At 46.5% G+C, this 21,718-nt stretch overlaps 2 protein-coding genes across 4 annotated transcripts in view; one reads left to right on the top strand and one right to left on the bottom strand.

Moving 5' to 3' along the window:
- Positions 1–21,718, top strand: part of LOC135908569 (phospholipid scramblase 1-like) — a 265,493-nt gene that overhangs the window by 183,141 nt on the left and 60,634 nt on the right. The gene's annotated exons all lie outside the window — the stretch shown is intronic.
- Positions 4,221–21,718, bottom strand: part of LOC135908592 (phospholipid scramblase 2-like) — a 42,731-nt gene continuing 25,233 nt past the window's right edge. For all 3 annotated transcript variants that reach the window (XM_065440414.2, XM_065440415.2, XM_065440416.2), the window contains 2 exons: positions 17,307–17,636; positions 4,221–4,415 (listed from right to left, as the gene is read on the bottom strand). In XM_065440414.2, the coding sequence (XP_065296486.1) occupies positions 4,338–4,415; positions 17,307–17,636 (408 nt within the window). In that variant the 3' untranslated portion in view covers positions 4,221–4,337. The remainder of the gene's footprint in view (positions 4,416–17,306; positions 17,637–21,718) is intronic.

The following is a 21,718-nucleotide window of genomic DNA, read 5'->3' as shown; positions in this document are numbered from 1 at the left end:
ATAAGAGTCAACGGCGTAGCATTTTTAGACATATACGTTTCGAATTTAAAAGAATCTGATGTGAAGTCGGTATTATTAATAGCACACGCAAGTGGCCATCTACCTGCGTTTTGTCCTATACCGAAAAATTCTGCGAAGCAAATCAAAGATAGCGAACGGCGAATTCGCCGAATATTCATACAGAATACGCTAGAGCAATTCTGATGTCTACTCCAGTGCTCAGACTGGCAAGGAATACTCGCGTGCTATGACTTGGCTTTTCCACCTCAGCCAGTGGCTTCTGGAAAATACTTAAAAGGCGTGCAACTTTTAGGCCGACAAATACTTTTACGAACGCATCAAAAAGAAAGACGGTATGCATAACACTTTGATGCGCACGCGGCAGACAGGCCTATTCGTGACCTACAAAATTTTTTTAATCCACTACGAAGTCATTTAAAAAAAGCCAAGTGTTATTACTATGACCGCATCTTATCGAATGTACGAATTATCCGAATAAAAAATATGGGATGCGGTTGATGGAGTAAAAGGAAGAAATTCACTAATCCGCAAATGCATACTTAAATGGGCGCAACATAGAACGTGCGGAATTGGATAGCTGCACGAACACGCATCTTACTAACACTGACATGAACCCTGCACACGTTGAAATTGGAAAAGGTAACAATTTGCTCCACCACATCAGTCGAATTCAATTTTGTTGAAACCACCTTGTCTTCAAGTATGTCGTTTGATGAAGGCATTCAAGAAAGGCATGATGCTTCCACTGGCGTGGATGGTATGAGTCCCATTTCGGTTAATTATGTGTCACACGAAATAAGACCAGCGCTCGTACGTGTTATAAACTTGTCTCTTATCCAGGCGTCTTTCCAGACGAGCTCAACATACGCGCGTCCGGTCAATTTTCAGTGGGGGACGATTAGAGCAATTTCTCTAAGCCGATTTCAGTTCGCTTTGTTTTCAAAAACCTTTCGAAAGTGTTACCTATGCAAGTATAATTTTTTGCACGAAACACGATATGAATGCGCCATGTCAGCACACGGCTTTCAAAAAGTCAGCGGAGCAAGCTTTGTTGGATATTAAAGGTCAAACGGTCACAAATATTGAAGATGGAAAACGAACGGTTAGCCAGTTATTTTTTTTTCGATCTGAGAAATGCATTTTATTTCATTGACCACTTTATATACTGAGTGAAAAATTGGAAACGCACGCAGTACGAGCATTTGCTAAAGATTTGATCAAAAATTTGTTTATCCAGTAAAAACATTTCAGCTGGTTGCTACTGCATCTGGCATGCTTATGCTACAGTAAGATGTCCCACTAGGTTCAAACTTAAGTGCGGTATTATTTCTAATTGACGCGAATGATATTAAGTTTTCCAGGTTCCGAAATATTGAAATGTATGCAGGTGATATAAATTGGTTCTTTACAGCCGATAACACTACAGAATTGCAGGAGTGTGTAAATGAGTCTACATCTGCGTTATCTGATCCGTTGATGACGAACAAACGCCAGCTGAACGCAAATAAAACAACTTATATATAGAATTCGCGCAGAATACAAGTAAAATTTAACAATTCACTTATCAGACATGTCAAAGAAAAAAATTTTCGGGAACACAATCTAGTGAAGAATTATCGTGGAATACACATGCAAATTTCACGTGCGGTGAATTAAAAGAATGTCGACATAACCTACAGAATTGCACCCGTCATCTCTCTATGGCTGAAAAAACTGTATGATGCATGTATTCATTCGAAATTTCGCTTCAAAGTACTTTTATGGGGTACAACCACCACAACATAATAGACCACATTAATAGGCTAACAAAAAAGGTATTTTCCCATTTTATTATCACTTTTTTCCAACTAACAACTACACCATTCTTACAAAAACGTGATAAGTTACGTGCAGACAGGATAGAATTTAAGCAACTTCTAGAAATTCGGAAGAGAAGCCCAAGTGCAAAATGTCTTGAACGTAACCGTTCAGAATTCTTGAGGCACACCACATAGCACACACGAAACACAAGGAGAAATTACGTGACAGACTCATTTGTCCATCAGACCACAAAAAGAATGAACAGACACAGTAAATCTGTGCTCTGAAATTCTTCTTTACGTACCTTTATAAAGGAAATAAAAGAATGGTTAAAAAGGCAAGACATATTCTTGGAAATTGAAATGAGCTGATTAAATGAGCAATGGCTTCCTATGAATAACATAATTTGTTTTGAGAATACGCATATCATTTCATGAACTATATTTATTTTTGTGTTTTTTGCCTTCATTCATATATACTTGAGTGTATCCATGTCCGTGTTTCAAATTTCCTTTCTGTTAGGATGGTTGACGGGTGGAGGCAACGGCCCTCCCGTATGGAACGAGACAGTCGTGCCAGCCAAAGAACGCCGGGTTTATTCACGCTCGGGAATATAAAGAAAAGATAAGGGGAGAGGGAAGGGGCGACAGAAAGAGTGCGCACAAGCGCACTGAAGGAAACAGCTTGCTTGTCATGTTCAGGGTTACCGCACTTTCTTTTAACGCGACAGCTTTAAGGAGCTCGTGTCGCAGAAAAGCCGGTGTCGTCGGCATCAGTGTCGGTGTCGGCGTCTGCGGCGTTGGCCGTGAGCGATAAATCCCAGCAGGCACTTCATGAATAAAAAACAACTTGCAAGATGGGAATCGAGCAAGGGTCTCCGGAGTGTGAGACGGATACGTTACCACCGAGCCACGAGTTCGATGCTTCAAAGCGGCACAAAAGCGCCTCTAGTGAACGTGGTATTGCCTTAGAAACGAGCTGTTTCTAAGGCTCAGGCGTGCGTCGCTTGCTCAGGCGCACATTTCGTTGTCGCGCCGAACACTGCGTTGCTCGACGCTCACCGCGTCCGATGCGGGGCGCGTAGTCGCTGCGCCATAGCCCATTGTCTTACACCCCTTGGCGGGTCGACGGGAATGCTGTCGCGTTCCATTCTTGAAGGCGAAGCTTAAGCGTCCGCTTTGCAGCTGTTATGACGTCATATGGTAGCTACGCGGCCGCGCACGGCGCAGCAAGGAAGAGCGTGGTTGTGCGGATAGTATGCTTCGCATGAAAGAACTGCACTGCGGCGTTCTTCAGGCGCAAGACTCACCGCATTACGAACGCTGCGATATTGAGGACGCGTACGGGCCACTGGGCCCGGAGCGTATAGAAAAATGGCGTGGCCGGTTGTCGCGCTTGGGGTTTTTTATGCGAAGCATACTAGCCGCACAGCCACGCTCTTCCTTGCTGCGCCGCGCGCGGCCGCGTAGCTACCATATGACATCATAACAGCTGCAAAGCGGACGCTTAAGCTTCGCCTTCAAGAGTGGAACGCGACAGCGTTCCCGTCGACCCGCCAAGGGGTGTAAGACAATGGGCTACGGTGCAGCGACTACGCGCCCCGCATCGGATGCGGTGAGCGTCGAGCAACGCAGCGTTCGGCGCGACAACGAAATGTGCGCCTGAGCAAGTGACGCACGCCTGAGCCTTAGAAACAGCTCGTTTCTAAGTCAACACCGCATTCACTACAGGCGCTTTTGTACGGCTTTGAAGCATCGGAACTCGTGGCTCAGGCTCGGCACATTAAAGGAATTTTAAACTTGACATGGCCAGTCACAATGTGACTGACCGCACAATATGCATGCGCACAAAGTTGAATGTGTGTTAGTGTATATTTATGTATCGCTTACCTTATTTCAAGAAATGATGCCCTTTGTCTTAGCTTGGTGAAACTTCCGGCAATAAAGAAAAAAAAACTTGTGGCTCAGTGGTAACGTCTCCGTCTCACACCCCGGAGACCCTGGTTCGATTCCCACCCAGTCCATCTTGCAAGTTGTTTTTTATTCATGAAGTGCCTGCTGGGATTTATCGCTCACGGCCAACGCCGCAGACGCTGACACCGACGACACCGGCTTTTTTGCGACACGAGCTCATTAACGCTGTCGCGTTAAAATAAAGGCTAGTATGCTTCGCATCCTGGGCTTAACCTTAGCTAAGCCACAGCCATTTTTTTCATTTTATTTTGTATTTACGCACCCAAATTGGATGTGTGATTGACTTTGTTCGCTTGGTGTTGGTTTATAATGCTTTACACATTGGATAACGTTTATTTTTACACAAAAACAATTTGTATACTTTCAGAACATCATTAGAACTTGAAATGTTATTTGTATTGAGTCGTTAGGCACATCGCATTATGAATTTGACGGTATTTTATTACAAGGGCATTAAACATTGTTCCTAAGATTTTTTTTTTCGCAGCAGTCAAGTGTGTTGTAAGTTGGAGTCTTGTGCGTATGTCTAATCTGTTGTCAACATTAATAAGGTCTGCAGAATAGCTGACCGACACATCTCCGGCACATGGCACAGTCTCCGCCCTCGTAGTATATGGCGTCCTGCGCAAAGTCACAAAACCACGCCCAGTTAGTGGGTTTATTCTAACCTAAGTGGTCGATGGCTTTTTGCGTTATATCAGAAAAACAGATCAGGTATAGACTTACACAAGTTGTCACACACAGCACTTCTTATAGCAATCAAGCCCGTTACGACTGAAGTTTTTCTATCGCGATGGGATCCCGTCTTCTTATACCAACCAATCCCGTTATGAATGAAATTTTTCTTCAGCCTGGAAGAAGCCAATCGTGATGAAAAAAAGCGATTCTAATCGGGCTCGGTCGCGATGAAAATTTACCCGTGTAACACCAGGATTACAAACCAGCCGTGCGGCCTAGCCACTACTGTGTTGTGCTTCCTAGCAGTATTTAAGCACGAGGTAGAGGGATCAATGTCGACCGTGGCGGTCGCATTTCTATGGGGGAGAAATGAAAAAAAAAAATATCAGAGTCCGCAGCTTTTGGAGATCCTTCACTACAACGTGTTTTATTGTCAAATTGTGGTTTTGCTGCGTAAAACAGATTTCAAGTTAAACAGGCATTAGAAACTGGTACCATCTAACTGCTCACATCACGTCTGGGATGCCTACAAAATGCAACATCCAACTCGCTTAAAGAAGTACACAAACAAGAATATTCCTTCGTAACCTGTTTCAGTGTCGCTTCCGGTGAGGTGTATAAGTATTGTGACGTCATCACGTACGAGGTAGTCGCGTTGGACAAGCACATAAAAACAATATAGGAGATTTTGCAGCTCGCTCGGTCGTTCACTATGCTACCGCTTTTCACGGATGTACCACTGCGCCAACTGACCGAGCGACCTCGAGCGAGAGAACAAACACGACCGGCAATAATTGCTGCATAGCCCTGGCTTTATTTCCTCAGCTGTGGTAGGTTCTCCATGGACATTATATATATATATATATATATATATATATATATATATATATATATATATATATATATATATATATATATATATATATATATATATATATATATATTGTCAGGTGGTCGTGACGTCAAAGAACACAGTAGCAATACTGTGAAAGGCAAAACTAGCTTTTATAGGGCGAACCGGTGCTCACAAAACAGGCTACACTTAAAGCACAACGAGAGCGGCGAACACAGTCGGCGATCGTCGAAATTCTGATCGGCGGCTCAAGCACGCCGGCTTTTATACAGCAGTCGTCGAACGTTCCAGACTAATCGTTGGGCCATGCGTTCCTTCCACAAAGTTCTACACCATTCGCATCACGCGATGAAATCAGATAACATAAGGTTCGGCGACAACAAACAGCGAATACAAGCATCGATAACGTTCCAGAAATTTCGGATACATGCAGGCGCGTCCCGCGCTGTGCGATAACATTTGTTAGGCGGTGAAACGTGTCGCCCGATGAAGATAAGTGCGCGTGCTGTCGCAGAATATTGTCGTGCTGTGCTACGTCATTCCTTCGCTTCAAAGTAGCCTAAGAGATCTAATCGAAGTACGTTAACAAGTCATCAATCCTATGGTTCTCTGAGGATGCCTTCAAATTTTCTTGCCGGTCTGTTTAATTTTTTTCTTTCTTTAGAGTATTCGTAGACCATGCCCATTGTGTAATTTACCGGAATACCCTTCATTAGGAGACAGTCGCCACTGCATATGTATTATTGCCTCTTATGTTCTCGGGTAAAACTCAATATTCCTACTTTCTCTACTTCAAACAGCTTTATCAACATTTCGGCATTTCATAAAAGGAAAGAATAAATGGATGTATGAGAAGAACAATGGGTTACGTTTGCGGCATATTATGGGCATGGTCAATATATGTAACAGTGTTGAGATTCATCTACCTATTCCTTCAATATTTATTTGATTTTAGAAACATTGCGGCCTCCATACGACACCTAGCAAGGAGGGGTCAATACAAAACTAAAAAGATGCGACAACACTTTACAGAATCATCATCATCATCAGCCTAGTTACGCCCACTGCAGGGCAAAGGCCTCTCCCATACTTCTCCAACTACCCCGGTCATGTACTAATTGTGGCGATGTTGTCCCTGCAAACGTCTTAATGTCATCCGCCCACCTAACTTTCTGCCGCCTCCTGCTACGCTTCCCTTCCCTTGGAATCCAGTCCGTAACCCTTAATGACCATCGGTTATCTCCCCTCCTCATTACATGTCCGGCCCATGTCCATTTCTTTTTCTTTATTTCAACTAAGATGTCATTTACCCGCGTTTGTTGCCTCACCCAATCTGCTCTTTTCTTATCCCTTAACGTTACACCGATCATTCTTCTTTCCATAGCTCGTTGCGTCGTCCTCAATTTCAGCAGAACCCTTTTCGTAAGCCTCCAGGTTTCTGCCTCATATGTGAGTACTGGTAACATGCAGCTGTTATACAGTTTCCTTTTGAGGGATAGTGGCAACCTGCTGTCCATGATTTGAGAATGCCTGCCAAACGCACCCCAGCCCATTCTTATTCTTCTGGTTATTTCAGTCTCATGATCCGGATCCGTGGTCACTACCTGCCCTAAGTAGATGTATTCCCTTACCACTTCCAGTGCCTCGCTACCTATCGTAAACTGCTGTTCTTTTCCGAGACTGTTAAACATTACTTTAGTTTTCTGCAGATTAATTTTCAGACCCACCCTTCTGCTTTGCCTCTCCAGGTCGGTGAGCATGCATTGCAATTGGTCTCCTGAGTTACTAAGCAAGGCAATATCATCAGCGAATCGCACGTTCCTAAGGTATTCTCCATCAACTTTTATCCCCCATTCTTCCCACTCCAGGTCTCTGAATACCTCCTGTAAACATGCGGTGAATAGCATTGGAGAGATCGTATCTCCCTGTCTGACGCCTTTCTTTATTGGGATTTTGTTGCTTTCTTTGTGGAGGACTACGGTGGCTGTCGAGCTGCTATAGATATCTTCCAGTATTTTTACATATGGCTCATCTACACCCTGATTCCGTAATGCCTCCATGACTGCTGAGGTTTCGACTGAATCAAACGCTTTCTCGTAATCAATAAAAGCTATATATAAGGGTTGGTTATATTCTGCACATTTTCCTATCACCTGATTGACAGTGTGAATATGGTCTATTGTTGAGTAGCCTTTACGGAATCCTGCCTGATCCATTGGTTGACAGAAGTCTAAGGTGTTCCTGATTCTATTTGCGATTACCTTAGTAAATACTTTGTAGGCGACGGACAGTAAGCTGATCGGTCTATAATTTTTCAAGTCTTTGGCGTCCCCTTTTTCATGGATTAGGATTATGTTAGCGTTCTTCCAAGTTTCCGGTACGCTCGAGGTTATGAGGCATTGCGTATACAGGGTGGCCAGTTTCTCTAGAACAATCTGACCACCATCCTTCAACAAATCTGCTGTTACCTGATCCTCCCCAGCTGCCTTCCCCCTTTGCATAGCTCTTAAGGCTTTCTTTACTTCTTCTGGCGTTACCTGCGGGATTTCGAATTCCTCTAGGCTATTTTCGCTTCCACGATCGTCGTGGGTGCCACTGGTACTATAACAGGCTAAATGATCACACAAGAGAGGTAAAACAGTTTGACAGAATCCAGAACAAACGTAAGAATACTAAGGAATAGTAACACGATATATATTTTATCACTTCCGCAGAAAATTGGTCCGTGGGCAGTCGTCAAACGGATCCATCAAGCTTGCTCCAAATTGAATTGCTAACGGAAGCAAAGTAAATTTAAAGCAGTTCAGTTGCGAAATAGGGGGGCAAATATTCAACGAATCTGAGTGCCTCTTTCAGCGCACAGAGCTCGTGACGATAGATATAGGCACGTGGACAAGAAGAAACCTGACAATGTTGTGGAGCATGATAAGACGAGCACATGTGCCTGTCTGATTCAGCAACTTTAGGGGCAATAGCTGAGCATGAGAGGAGGGTGGGAAATGACGATGGCACCTGCCGTATATAAATCGCATCGCTTTTTTCGCACAGCTTCAAGTTTATCTTTGTCGCATTTATGGTGAGGGCACCAGACTATAAAGACGTATTCAAGGAGGGGTCGGACTGGTATTTTGTAAGCCGTGAGTTTGCACTCTTTAGTGACATTTTTCAGTGGGCGGTTGACATAACTAAGCCTCTGAAACGCCTTTGAACAGATGAGTTTGATGTGCTCGGGCCATGTTAAGTTAGTCGTGACAGTGATGATTCCAAGACACTTGAATTCGTTGACGCCCTTGACGTCAACGAATTGGCAGTCAAACAGCAGTCATTGGCGCTGTTTGTTTAAAATTAACCGACATTTGACAGGAAGGAGTGGCTCCAGCCGAAAAATCAACCAAAAACGATATATATATATATATATATATATATATATATATATATATATATATATATATATATATATATATATATACGTTTATTGGATATTAGTGGCACCAAGACGGAGCGCTGGGAGACACCTGAGTAGCTCACAATGCGTGAGCTTGTTAAGAGGACCAATTTCAGACCTCGAATCCAATGACCTAGGCAGCCACTCAGGTATTTCCTCATTTTTAAGCACCGAGAGCAGTTTAACGATAATTATTTTGTTGCGAACTGTGTCAAATCCTTTCGCGTAATCTATAAAGATGACGTCTATGTGTTCACGAGTGGTTACCATGGCAACGAAACATCATCAGTTAATTCGATGAGCAGTGTGACAATTGAGTGGCCAAGCACGGAACCCATGTTGCAACTTAGCAATAATGCTAATATCGCTAAAATCCTGCTGGTATGCTCATGGAAGATATGCTCTAATAACTCAAGGCATGTGTTAATTAAAGAAATAGTGTGCAGTTTGGAAGCATCTGCTTGTTTTCATATTTGTATACGTGATGGCAGCGGCTATCTTGCAGAGGCGACGAACAGTGCATTATTCAATCGACCATTGGAAAATAGTGATTAGGTAATGTGAAACCCATTCCGAATACCATTTTAAAAATTTATTTGGTACACCAGCTGGCCTATTACTCTTATGCCAGTACTGAGCAGAAGGATAAGAATGCCTGCTATGGATATTTAGATATCAGAGATGGGCTGGGCCGTACCGTGTGCTCTAGAACTTGGGTTAGTACCATCGTCGGAGAGAACACAGATTTAAAGTCGTTGCCGAATGCTACAGATATAGAACATAGATCAGAACAACGTTCGTCGTCAATAATAAATATAGACGATACTAGGGATACACGAATAATAGTTTTCTAAAATTTCACTGGATGACCTTCCTTAGCGTAACGAATCTATTGTTAAAATATAAGTATTGTATTACTTTTTGTTTTAATGTTGACTGATGCTGACTGTTTGGCGGGCAGTTCCGACACTTCTGAAGCTGTTTGACTCATTGCCTAAGTTGGATGACAGATGTGCTGTATCAGGCGTGTTTCAAGTTACGTATTATTCATTTTTGCGGAAGAATTTTCAAAATGCACTTATGGGAATTGTTGTAAAAGAACGCAAGTTAGGTATTGACGTTGCAATGGGCACTGGAGTTGAAGATTTGATCGAAAGGTATTGCCCGAAAATCAGTAAAAGCAACGTCATTTGGACAGTTTTCAAAACAAACCGTACGACATCAATGGCCAGAATAAATGCAATGAGGAGTGCATTCTTATCAAAAATATCAATTTCACATTCAACGCAGTTACGTAAAAGTGGCTCATTCACAAAGACAGCATCCAAGGTGGAATCTTCACGAGTGGTACAGGGAGAACTTGAATTAAGTCAAATGATGTGTCCATGATAATCAAAGACTCGCGTAATAATTTGTCACGGCCAGCTACAGAAACAAAGCTACAGTTTATACTCTGGACAATAAAATCACCGCAAAGTAACAACCTACAGCAACTGAGCCTGTGCTGAACTATGTAATCACAAACGGTAGGAAACATATCGCCAGAGCTGGGCGGGTGGCATATGGCGCCCAAAACCACCAGTATGGCACCGATTGGAACTTTGGCCCAAATTTATCCCGCCGCGACGCGTGACGTCGCCGCTGCCAGAGAATGATTACACGGTGGTATACCGGCCAAGAACCGGCATGAAACTGTCCAGCTGGCTGGCGAGAAGATCACCGAAGGACTTGCAAGGGCAAGTGGTTCCCTTTTCAAAGAATTTTGCGCGAACGTAACCATCCAAACGCAGTGGAAGCAGAACCTGATAATTGCCAGCACCGCAGACGAGGACTACGCACTGAAGCTCGGTTCCATCAGCAGCATCGAACTTGGGGCGGCCACATACGAGATGACGCCGTACATCAAACCGCCCCCAGGAACAGTACGTGTAGTCGTGCACGGTATCACTGCGTGTACGACGGAGAAACGACTTGCGGAACTACTGGCAGCCAACAACTGTGGCATCCTGCATGCGAGGATGCTCGGCGAATCCACCTCAGCAGTTATCACCTTCGAAGGTCCGCACATCCCTTTCTATGTGAAGGTGGTTGGCTCGTACACACGTTGCCACCCATACCGCAGATCGGTATAGTATTGCAAGGCCTGCGGAGAAATCGGCCACCGGCAGGACGTATGCCCCAACCCAGACAAACATATCTGCAACCGGTGGGGGGTGTAGAACCCACATGCAGATCATGACTGCCTGTTGCAGTGCAAACTATGTGGACTGCCTCACGAGACGGCAAGCAAGGAGTGCGAGAACAGGCTCAAGCCAAGACCCCCACCCCTGTACGTGAGGGAGAGAAGTAAATCAAGAGGCCGACAACCACCTATAACAAGAGAGACAAGTTCAAGTTCCTCGCAATATAGAACATGTAAGCCATAGCAAGAACAGCAGAAGATCAGCTGGGCGGAAGTGATAGCCAGTTCCAAGTCGACAACCGACCCATTTCCCTCACTGCCGACACAAGAGCGAAATTCGAGATACGAGGAAACCATCTCCTCCCTCAGAAGGCAAAACGCCGACCTGATGAAGTGGAATGAAGTGCTCATGAAGCGTCTAGAAGAGCAAGAAGGTCGTCAGGAGGAACGGGACAGAAGAGCTCAGGCCAGGGAACAAGCCCTGGAGAGGAAGCTCCAACATCTCATTGACCAATTGCAAAAACAGCAGAAACCGACCACAACACCAACGCCGCCGAGGGAACATACTCCCCCGATAGAGGTCCTAGAATCGGGAATAGAGTACGAGATGAACAAAGCCCGAACCGAAGACAAGGCCGAACTGAGAAATGAGTTCCGAACCGAACTGGCTCAGGCCGCGACACCATAAGCAAATCTGTGGCAGCCACCGTCCAAGCAGCCGTACAAACGTTCCGCCAGGAGATCACCCAGATGGGCAACGAGCTCAGCCAACGCATCTCCATCCTTGAAAGGGAAAAAGAGCAGGCAAGGAAAAAGCCAAAATACCCCATCAGAGAAGCCCAGATGAACGAGACTCTGGGAAGCCGAGATGGCGAATAAGATAGCAAATAAGAAAGAAGCGACCGAAACCCTCAAAACTTGGCAGTGACATTGCAGGGGAATAAATCGGAAACGGCAAAATTTACTTCATCTATGCACCCTGCACCAACCTGACGTCATCGCGTTACAGGAAATAGAAACAAATAATATTACGATGCGCGGCTACAAAACGCACATTGCCCAAGGAAGGACCCGGACCGCCGTCCTCATCAAGAAGCACTACACGACGCAGTAGCACCAAATCAACCGCAGAATCGAACACACTCTGAACTGGTTCCTCCCAAGAAAACCCTGCAGAGTCTCTACATCCTGATTGTTTACATTCCTCCTCGCGACACACTAAAGGACTTGGACAAGTTCCTGAGAGAAGTGAAGAAAGTCACCAACGGTCAAAAACTTCTCGTGGTGGGTGACTTTAACGCTTCACACGTGGCTTGGGGCTACCGATCAACCAACAAGAAGGGTATGGACGTGCACAACGCGGCACAACACCACCAGCTGACATTGTGGACCGATCCTCTAATACCAACTAGAATCGGCAACAGTGTCTCCAGAGACACCAGCCAAGACCTGACCTTCTCCACTGGCTTAAGGCAAGTCGAGTGGTCGAAACTGGACGATACTCTGGGCAGTGACCATCATATATCATCCAGACCGAAATCATGCACCACAAAACCCCCGTGAGATTAGGTAAGGCCAAAATTACGGACTGGCCCGCTTTCCGGAACGATGAACACCCCAGAATCCTAGATGACATCGAGGAGTTGACCAAGAACGTGATGGACTTGGTTACCAAGTACACAAAGACCATCCAACTCACTGCGGACAATCCCGAAGTCGACCCACACCTACTTCATCTCTGGGAGGCCAGGCGAAGACATTTGAAGAAATGGAAGAAGCAGAAGAGAAACCGCAAACTCAAGATCCGCATTGGCGCAGTCTCGCGGCAGGCCGAGGAGTATGCTGATAAACTCGGACGTCAGAACTGCAGTCAAGTGTGCGACCAGTTACAGGGAACCCTCAGCAACCAAAAGACCTGGGCCATTCTAAATACCCTTCTGGCGAAGACGGAATCAAAAACTGTCACGGGGCAACACATACAAAGACTTCTACACAACTTCCAGGGAACCGAAGACGAAGCGCTCGAAGCCATCACCGGGAAATACATCGGAGACGAGCAACAACGGAAGACGCAGCCAGTCATTCACCCGCAGTACGAGGGGGAACCCAATCCGGATTTAGACCAACCTTTCACCAAGTCGGAGATCATGGCAGCCTTAAGAAATCTCACAAGAAACACGATGCCCGGCAGGGATAAAATTAATAACAAGACCCTCCGTAACCTGGACGACGGGGCAACCGAGAGTTTACTAAAGTTTATCAATGAAAGCTGGGACACCGGCACTATATCGGCTTTCTGGAAGCACGCGGACGTAACGATGATCTCAAGACCCGGCAAGCCCATCAACCTACAGAACCTACGTCCGATCTCTCTCACGTCATGCGCGGGAAAACTCTTCGAGCACATGCTCCACAATCGTGTCTCGCCCTATCTGGATGAAGGTGGGCACCTGCCGAACACTATGTTCGATTTCCGCCCTAACCTCTCCACCCAGGACATTCTACTGCAGCTTAAAGAAGAAGTCATCGACGGCCTCAGCACATTCCACAAGAGTGCCATCCTGGCACTCGACGTGAAGGGAGCCTTCGACAACGTCTCACACGAAGCAGTGCTAAACAGACTACAACATACCAACTGCGGATGGTGGACATACAACTACGTCCGGGACTTCCTGATGGGTAAAATGGCGACCATAGGCCTGGGGGATCTCAGGACCGAGAAGTTTCAAATACCGCAGAAAGGAACCCCCAGGGGTCGGTGATCTCCCCGTTGCTGTTCAATATAGCGATGAGGGGATTGCCGAACCTCTTGGAGAACATCAGGGGTATCCGTCACGCAATGTATGCAGACGACCTGACCATGTGGACGTGCACGGGTTTGGCGGGCGAACAACAAGAAGCCCTGCAGGAAGCCATCGACAGGACCGGGCATTATCTACACCGCTGCGGTCTTTCATGCACGCCGGAAAAGTCGGAGCTCCTGATCCTCAAAAAGAGGACAAGAGGGCGGCCTCCGCAAGAGACACCTGACCCAACGTTGACACTAAATGGAGTCAACATACCCAAGGTGGACACACTCTGTATTCTGGGCCTCACTCTCGAGAAGGACGGTGCCAGTCTCGCCACCATTAAAACACTGCAAGCGACAGTTACCCAAGTCGCACACTTGGTGCGAAGGGTGACAAACAAAAAGCACGGCCTGAAAGAGCAGGACACACTCAGAATAATACAAGCCCTGATAATCAGCAGAGTCACTTACGGCACCCCATACCTGGGTCTCAAGAACAGCGAGAGAGACAAATTGAACACCCTAATACGAAAGACTTACAAGCTGGCACTGGGGCTTCCACCGACGACGTCGACGGAGAAGCTACTCAGCCTGGGCGTCCATAATACTTGGGAGGAACTAGTAGAGGCCAACAAGACGAGCCAGATAGAGCGACTCAAGCTCACCAGCACGGGTAGGGACACGCTAATAAGACTGCGCTACCCAGTCGAATATGAGTCCACCAAACAGCGGGTTCCTCTACCCCTGAGGGAGAAGATCACGGTGGCCAGCATCCCGAGAAACATGCACCCTGAATACCACAGCGAAAGGAGGCGAGCGAGAGTGAAAGCTCTACGTAAGGCCTACGAAGAACCAAAACAAGGAGAAGTGCGATACACCGACGCGGCAAAGTACAAGAACAGAGCGGCCCACGCTATCAGCGTGATCAACGGCCAAGGACAAGAGGTAGCAGCGGCCTCGGTAAGCACTCCAGACATCGAGTGCGCGGAAGAAACGGCGATAGCCCTGGCGGCCACTACGGGCCAGCGAGAGGAAGATCTAATCACAATCATCACCGACTCACAAACAGCATGTAGAAATTACCAAAAGGGCCGTATTTCCAAACAAGCCCTGAGCACCCTCGAAAAACGAGACAATTTCCCAGAAGTGTACATTGTCTGGGGCCCGGTACACGAGTCCCTGGCGGGTAATGTAGCGGGTAATGCCGCTGCCCAAGATCACATTTTCAGGGTTATCCCACCAGGTTCACGACCACCGGTAGACCAACAAGATAGCGTCCCGAAAAGATACGCCGATATCCTGAGCCACTACAGACTAGGTAGAAGAATCTATCCACCCCCGCATCCCCAGCTGACAAGAGAAGAGGCGGTGAACTGCCGAAGACAACAGACCGGAGCATTCCCGCATGGCACCCTGCTACATGCCATGTATCCTGCGAGCTATACTCACCAATGCGCCGTCTGCTCTAAGCCCAAAACCGTCTACCACATGGTATGGGAATGTCAACAAAATCCATCGACACCGCCCATCACCGGACCAACCGTCGACCAGCGGGAGGCCCAGCTGACAAGCTCGAGCCCTGAACACCAGCATCGCCTTGTGAGCAGGGCCAAGCTATCAGCTCAGGCCCACGGCATCCTGGACTAGGGACGCCGCCCACCTCGGACGATTTTACCGTTGGCTCATTTCAACTAATAAAGTTTATTCCTCCTCCTCCTAGAAGTGCGGAAGTTTTGATGCCATTTTGGAAAAAGAGTGGCACGCCGCCAGATCGACCAACCGGGCGATCTCCGTAGAACCGTGTATCGAGATGGCAAATATTCAACGTAGGAAATAACATTGCTCAGCGAAGTTTTCGTTAAACATGCAAAAGATGCGTCGCGACAATCCACAAAACAGTTTGAGTGTTCAGTTTTATTTGGTACAAAACGCGCACTTACATATAAAAATGTCAGTCTCCAGTTAGATTGCAGTCAATTGTAACTGCTGGTAAGGAGAGTTTTGGTAGTCTTGACAACACATTTTTTCGCATCGTCCCAAGTGTGGCCATTGATATCTACGTTAAAGCGAGTCGTAGTTCAATCGTGCCTCGTTGGAATTTTTTCTCAGATTAATAGAGGGCTTCCATAGCTTGCCAAGAATCTCGCGCACACTAAAAGAAAATTCTTCGCCAATGGAAACCTTCTAATTCTTTAGTTTACTCGTGTTATGTAGTATTTCAACCATGGTGCTGCATTCCATCAGTGTAAAATCATAGGCCTTTCTTTGTACGGAATAGGTCTCCGAAGTCTGTGGCAGCGCTCGGTGTTGTCACATTTGATTTCCAGCTTAGTTGACAAAAGATCAGTTACTAATTTAAGCAGCTGATCACATTCCAACCTCGTCACTGCTATTATCTGTTCGCCCGGTTCGCCCTAGCACCGTCACGACTACAGGTTCCTTGATAAAATGCGCAACAAATGTCGAAATTGTGCCTAGCATTGCAGTGCCACATTTTCACCTGGAAAAATTATGTGAAACGATCCTACCTTTTCTTTTCTTTCTGATTTCTTGCGATAGTAATTATGGGGGCACTGCAAGCCAATTTTCTCCGTCCGTGTCGCCGTCATGTTCCATATGCTGCAGGTGAGAGGGAAAAGGTGCGAGGGCACGCCGACAAGGATGGTAGCTCGATGCACACTAGTTGCCCGCACGTCCAATGTTCGGCCTGACGGTCTCGTCCCGTCCAATGCTTTCGCGCCGAGCCTTCTGAAGAAACGCCTCACGCCTTGTCACAATATATATTTTACTTCTACTCCATGACCGGTTTCCCGTACTTCACACGCATACATTTTTACACGTTGACGCTCTTAGCCTTAACGCACTAAAAGGATGCTGTATGTATATCAACCTAGTGGGCGACGAACAGGCAATAGAGAGCAACCTCTAGTAATGTTCCTTGCGGAAAGACACTCAGTGGGAACTCGCAAATGATTGCGAGTTTGATTGCCATAGTGACACCGGTAATACATGTAAGATTCCAGGGGCGGCATTCTCGGTCGTTCACTTTTGGAATTCCAAGAACTTTCGCAAGATTTCACTAATACTACGGCCAAACGCAGTCCTGACACCGGGCTCAGGGCGTCGAGTGCTCGGCATTGTGCTGAAACGCTGACCAGCCGACGCGTACTGTGTTGTACTCTCTCCAAACATCCCGAAAGTCATTGTTCCCAGAAAAGTGAGCTACGGACAATGCTGCCCCTTGAAGGATAGCCTTCCGCCAGTAGTGTTAGGGTGTGTTTTTTCGCCCACTGTCAAGATCTGACGATCTGGTCTGAGTGTGTGTGAGCTTGCTGCCGTCCACTTGCAGTTACCCGCCGCGGCCACTCCCTGCCTGTGGCGTTCCACTGCTGTGCACGGGATTGCCGGTTCAACTCCACGGCAGCGGTGGTCGCGTATTTACCGAGGCTAAATGCAAGAACGGTCGTGCACTATAAGCTTTCAGTGCAAGCAGTAATCACCTGGTCGTCTAAATTGTTAGCGCTCCAACGCCCCAACTTCGGAGAATCAATCGACCAACCACTCACAAGTAGAATGACGGCACCGAGCAGCACGGCCTTCATCTTGACGTCCAAATCCAAGGGGAAGGTGACCGTGAAGCTGTCGCCTACGCTGCAGACTTCATTGCACAATCCGCTCCAGAGCTTAGTTATCGCACCAATCTTCGTGACGCCGTCCATGGTTACGATATCGAACTTCACGGTATCACAACAGATGGCTCGTGTGCAGCAGGGCCCCCTAATCAGCAGGACAGCGTTGTTCTTGCTGTCAAGCACTGCGAAATTCGGATACAGCAGGCTGCACTGCATTCTGAGGGAGCCGATCGTTGCACCTGATTGATCCCGCACGTCCATTTTCTGTAGACAAGAAAGCGAATGATAATAGTAATAATTTATTTAGTATGCCTTAGAGCAACGCTAATGTGCAAGAGCCCGCGCACGCATATTTCCAAAATAAAGCTAAAAAATAGGTAAGAACAAAGGGAAATGATAAGCAAAACGTGGGAAACTCTGGGCATTATACGCCGAACACATTAAATTTTAAACGAGAATTCTGCTAGGTCCTATATTACTAATACTACTAATATTACCCTTTATTAGAGATAAGCAATATCTACAGATATTTTGCTAGGTCTGCTGAAACCTTCAGTGGGCTCCTATGATACTTTCTTACCTAGCTACTTAGTATAGTAATAGGAATAACGATGATAATCACGATGATAATCAATTTTATTTACGTGTCCGGGAAGAACGGGTTTCAAGGTTGAGGCGTATGTATACAGACAAACACGGGTTATGGTTTTCAAGTTTTAAAATTTTGAGAAGTTAGCATAATTATGGTCTTTATTTAATTATGGGGTTTTACGTGCCAAAATTATTTTCTGATTATGAGGCACGCCGTAGTGGAGGACTCTGGAAATTTCGACCACCTGGGGTTCTTTAACGCGCGCCACGTCTAAGCACACGGGTGTTTTCGCATTTCGCCCCGATTGAAATGCGGCCGCCGTGGCCGGGATTCGATGCCACGACCTCATGCTCAGCAGCCCTTTACCACACCCACTGAGCAACCACGGCGGTTAATTATGGTCTTTGAACTGGATTATTCGAACAGGGGAACATGTACGAGAAATGAAAACAATTATTCAACTGTTTAAGGAAGGCTCACTTATTCACATTTTAATTATATTACGGCTCATTGGAATTTACTATTTGCAGCCGCTGACTTTGCAAGACGCATCATACCACTTTGAATGAATATCCAGGGGGACACTAGTTTCAAGATATGATTCGTGTGTGACGAAATACATGGGCGTACCACTTAAGGCTGTGTTCAGTGCACAAAACTCCATTCTGTTAAATATGTAAGTGGAACAGCCATCGTTCCTTGCGGTATAGTAATAACACACATCTGCAAATTGGTGTCATTCTATAATTTCATTCCAAGCTGATATATCGGGCAAGCTATCTGGATACAATTCGTAAATTGAAATTGCCACGACAACTGCCAATTTTTTGAATTCGTTGAATATGCGTTTTTATTTCACGTGCAAATTATGACCGCTTCGGAATAACCTAGCTGAAAGGCTATTGATGCTATCTTAAAGGGTGATTTCTAAAAATGCCTAAAGCGCTTAAAAATGATAATACGTATCCCTATATATATGAACAAACATGAATAAAACAGCACATTCTATACAATTGCAATTTCCAAACAATTCGCAGGTTCGCAAGAAAGGCCAATCGTCGATTGCGATAGGAAATTCGCACGCAGCTCCATGAAGTAGAGATGGCAGTTTTAACGGCCGTATAAACTTGGAAACTCTCGTTTACTAATACAAATAACAAGCATAGTGTTCAGCGCTCACAAACATGAACGCATTGCAGTTGATGAGCGCGGAGACTCGCTGTCAGAGCGATGCTGCGAGCAACTGCGGCAGCAGGAGCGATCGAAATGACCTTCGTCACATCGCTTCGACGCAAGAACGGCGACAGCACAGCGCGCACAAAGGTACGAGCCGCCTGCACGCCCACTTCAAGCTACGGCGCATGCGACCGACCGCGGCCTCGCAAACTACGCACTTGTTGGCGGAGTCGAAGCCACCGCCCCTCCCTTCCGCGCTGCGTTCCCGTTGTTCTTCCTATATGGGGTGCGATATTTAGCCGCGAGCGTCAGTTCCCCTTATGCACAGTAGCGAAATGCGCTGTTGCTGCCGGATGACAATACCTGGCCCGCTCCCTCCCTTCTGCCTAACAACAATGCCATGTTTAGTAATAGGTCATGAAATTGATTTGAGTGCTGCTTACAAAATATGCAAACGTCTGTGAAGTATGCCAGTTTCTTGTTAGCTTACAACGTCTACTGAGCGAATCCTCCGGATGATGCATCGTATCAGAAATAAGCACCATGGCATGAAGGAAAGGGACGCCATCCGCTTAGTGCAGGCTTTCGTGATTTCTCGGATAATGTACGGGACGGCATTCCCTAACCTCTCCAAGTGGGAAAGCGAAAAGTTGGAGACACTGATCGGGAAGGCCTACAAGACGGCACTGGGGCTGCCAAACTCCATGCCAATGGTAAAGCTCATGGCTCTAGGAGTACATAATACTCTCAAAGAGATGTGGTAAGCACAATGCCTCTCACAACTCAATAGGCTCGCACTCACAAAACCAGGTATAGATCTGCTCAAAAAGATCCATATTAATCTGCCCTATACGATAGACCAAAGGGAAGAAGTACAACGTGATGTGAGGAGACGCATCAACGTGTACCCCATTCCGCAGAACATACATCCCGCATACAACATCGAAAGGAGAAAAGCAAGAGGGGAAGCCCTGCAGAAGAAATGGGATGAGCAACCTAACACCCTCTATGTGGACACCGCAGGGCCAAAGAATGGAGTGATGACTGTTGTGGTCTCAACGCCTTCAGGATCGATGGCGAATTGCGCCTCGATGAAAACATCCGACCCCACTCACGCAGAGGAAGCAGCTATTGCATTAGCTATAGCATCTAATCTCAACGCTGATGTGCTCACTGACTCCCAGAACGCCTGTCGCAACTTCAAAAATGGATTAATTCACAGGTGAGGGTTGTCATTGCTGACTACGCATCCACCCAGCCAAGCCTCTGTCATCCGCTTTCCCGGTCACCTGTAAGTACCAAGAGGAAACAATGCCGCTGACAGGCACGCCCGAGCTCTTCTATACCGGGTGTCTCCCCCTGATGACCGTGAAGGGTGCTGCGACCTAACTACTTTAGGAGTGTATGCTAACAATCTCGCACCATACAGAACAGCCGGGAAGGAGTACCCAACACCACATAAATCCCTCAATAAGTTGGAAGACAACACTCTTAGGATACTACAAACTAATACATACCCAACGCCAGCAAAGTTACACCAGCGGTACCCTACACTATACCCCCGCGATGCCCACACTGTGGAGAGGTAGCTAACCTCTACCACATGGTGTGGGCTTGCCAATTTATTCCCATAGTTGACCCCATTCCAAATCCCTCAAAAGAGCAGTGGGAGGCTATTCTGCCCAGCGATGATCCTGACCGTCAGCACTGGCTGGTGGGGAGGGCCAGCGCTGCAGCAGTAACCAGTGGGCTACCGGACTAGGCGGCCCACCCACGAGTTCTACGATTATCCTGCAAATAAAGATGTTTTCAGTCAATCAATCAATCCCATTCTCGATTCTCTTCTCTGGCGCAGGTTTTTAGCGCTGTTTTCAAACATTATGCAACTCATCTGTATTGCCTGCATGTGGCATCACTTAAGCCTTTCGGCCATTTTGCACTAGTTTGTTTTACACGCACTCATCGCAACTGCGGATGCCTCTTTTCCAAAGGCTGCGAACTTAGAAAATACATATGTGTTTATCATACGTATAACGGAAGTAAGTTCTTTACGAGTGTGGATAAATCATTTACAGAGACGGTAGAAAAACGGTCCCCAGAGCCCTGTTACACAGCGCTGGTAACTATGGGCGTGCTTGAGGACGCTCCGTTGGAAATGACAAAACATATGCGGTCTGACAGGTAGCCCCGATACAAAGGTAAAAAAAGGTCACGAAACACCGGTTTTGCAAAGTTTTGGGAACAACACTTTGAGAAGTCGGCTTCTGTCTTCGAAAGCTTCCTATGAGTAGGCCATAAAGCTAGCGAGGTTTCTTGTTGTACGGCCCGGAAATTACGTAAACTTACCGTACCATACCCTACTACTACTACCTACTACCTGACCCGCAAGGGCTGCGGTGTCAGGTAGTAGTTTTCTTTCCTTCTTGGGTTGTCTTTTGCCTCTCGCACATGCCCACCATGTATGAGAGCTGTGAGCTAAGAGTGCCAACGCTGTTCTTTACTCATTTCGTGACGCGGTGGTTTGCAGCATTGCTCCGCCTTGTCTCCTTACCCCCTGTCGACCATCATGCCTCGCTGC

This window comes from Dermacentor albipictus, chromosome 9 (genome assembly GCF_038994185.2).
Source record: "Dermacentor albipictus isolate Rhodes 1998 colony chromosome 9, USDA_Dalb.pri_finalv2, whole genome shotgun sequence".
Lineage (NCBI taxonomy): Eukaryota > Metazoa > Arthropoda > Arachnida > Ixodida > Ixodidae > Dermacentor > Dermacentor albipictus.
This window is presented reverse-complemented; position numbering and strand designations above follow the sequence as displayed.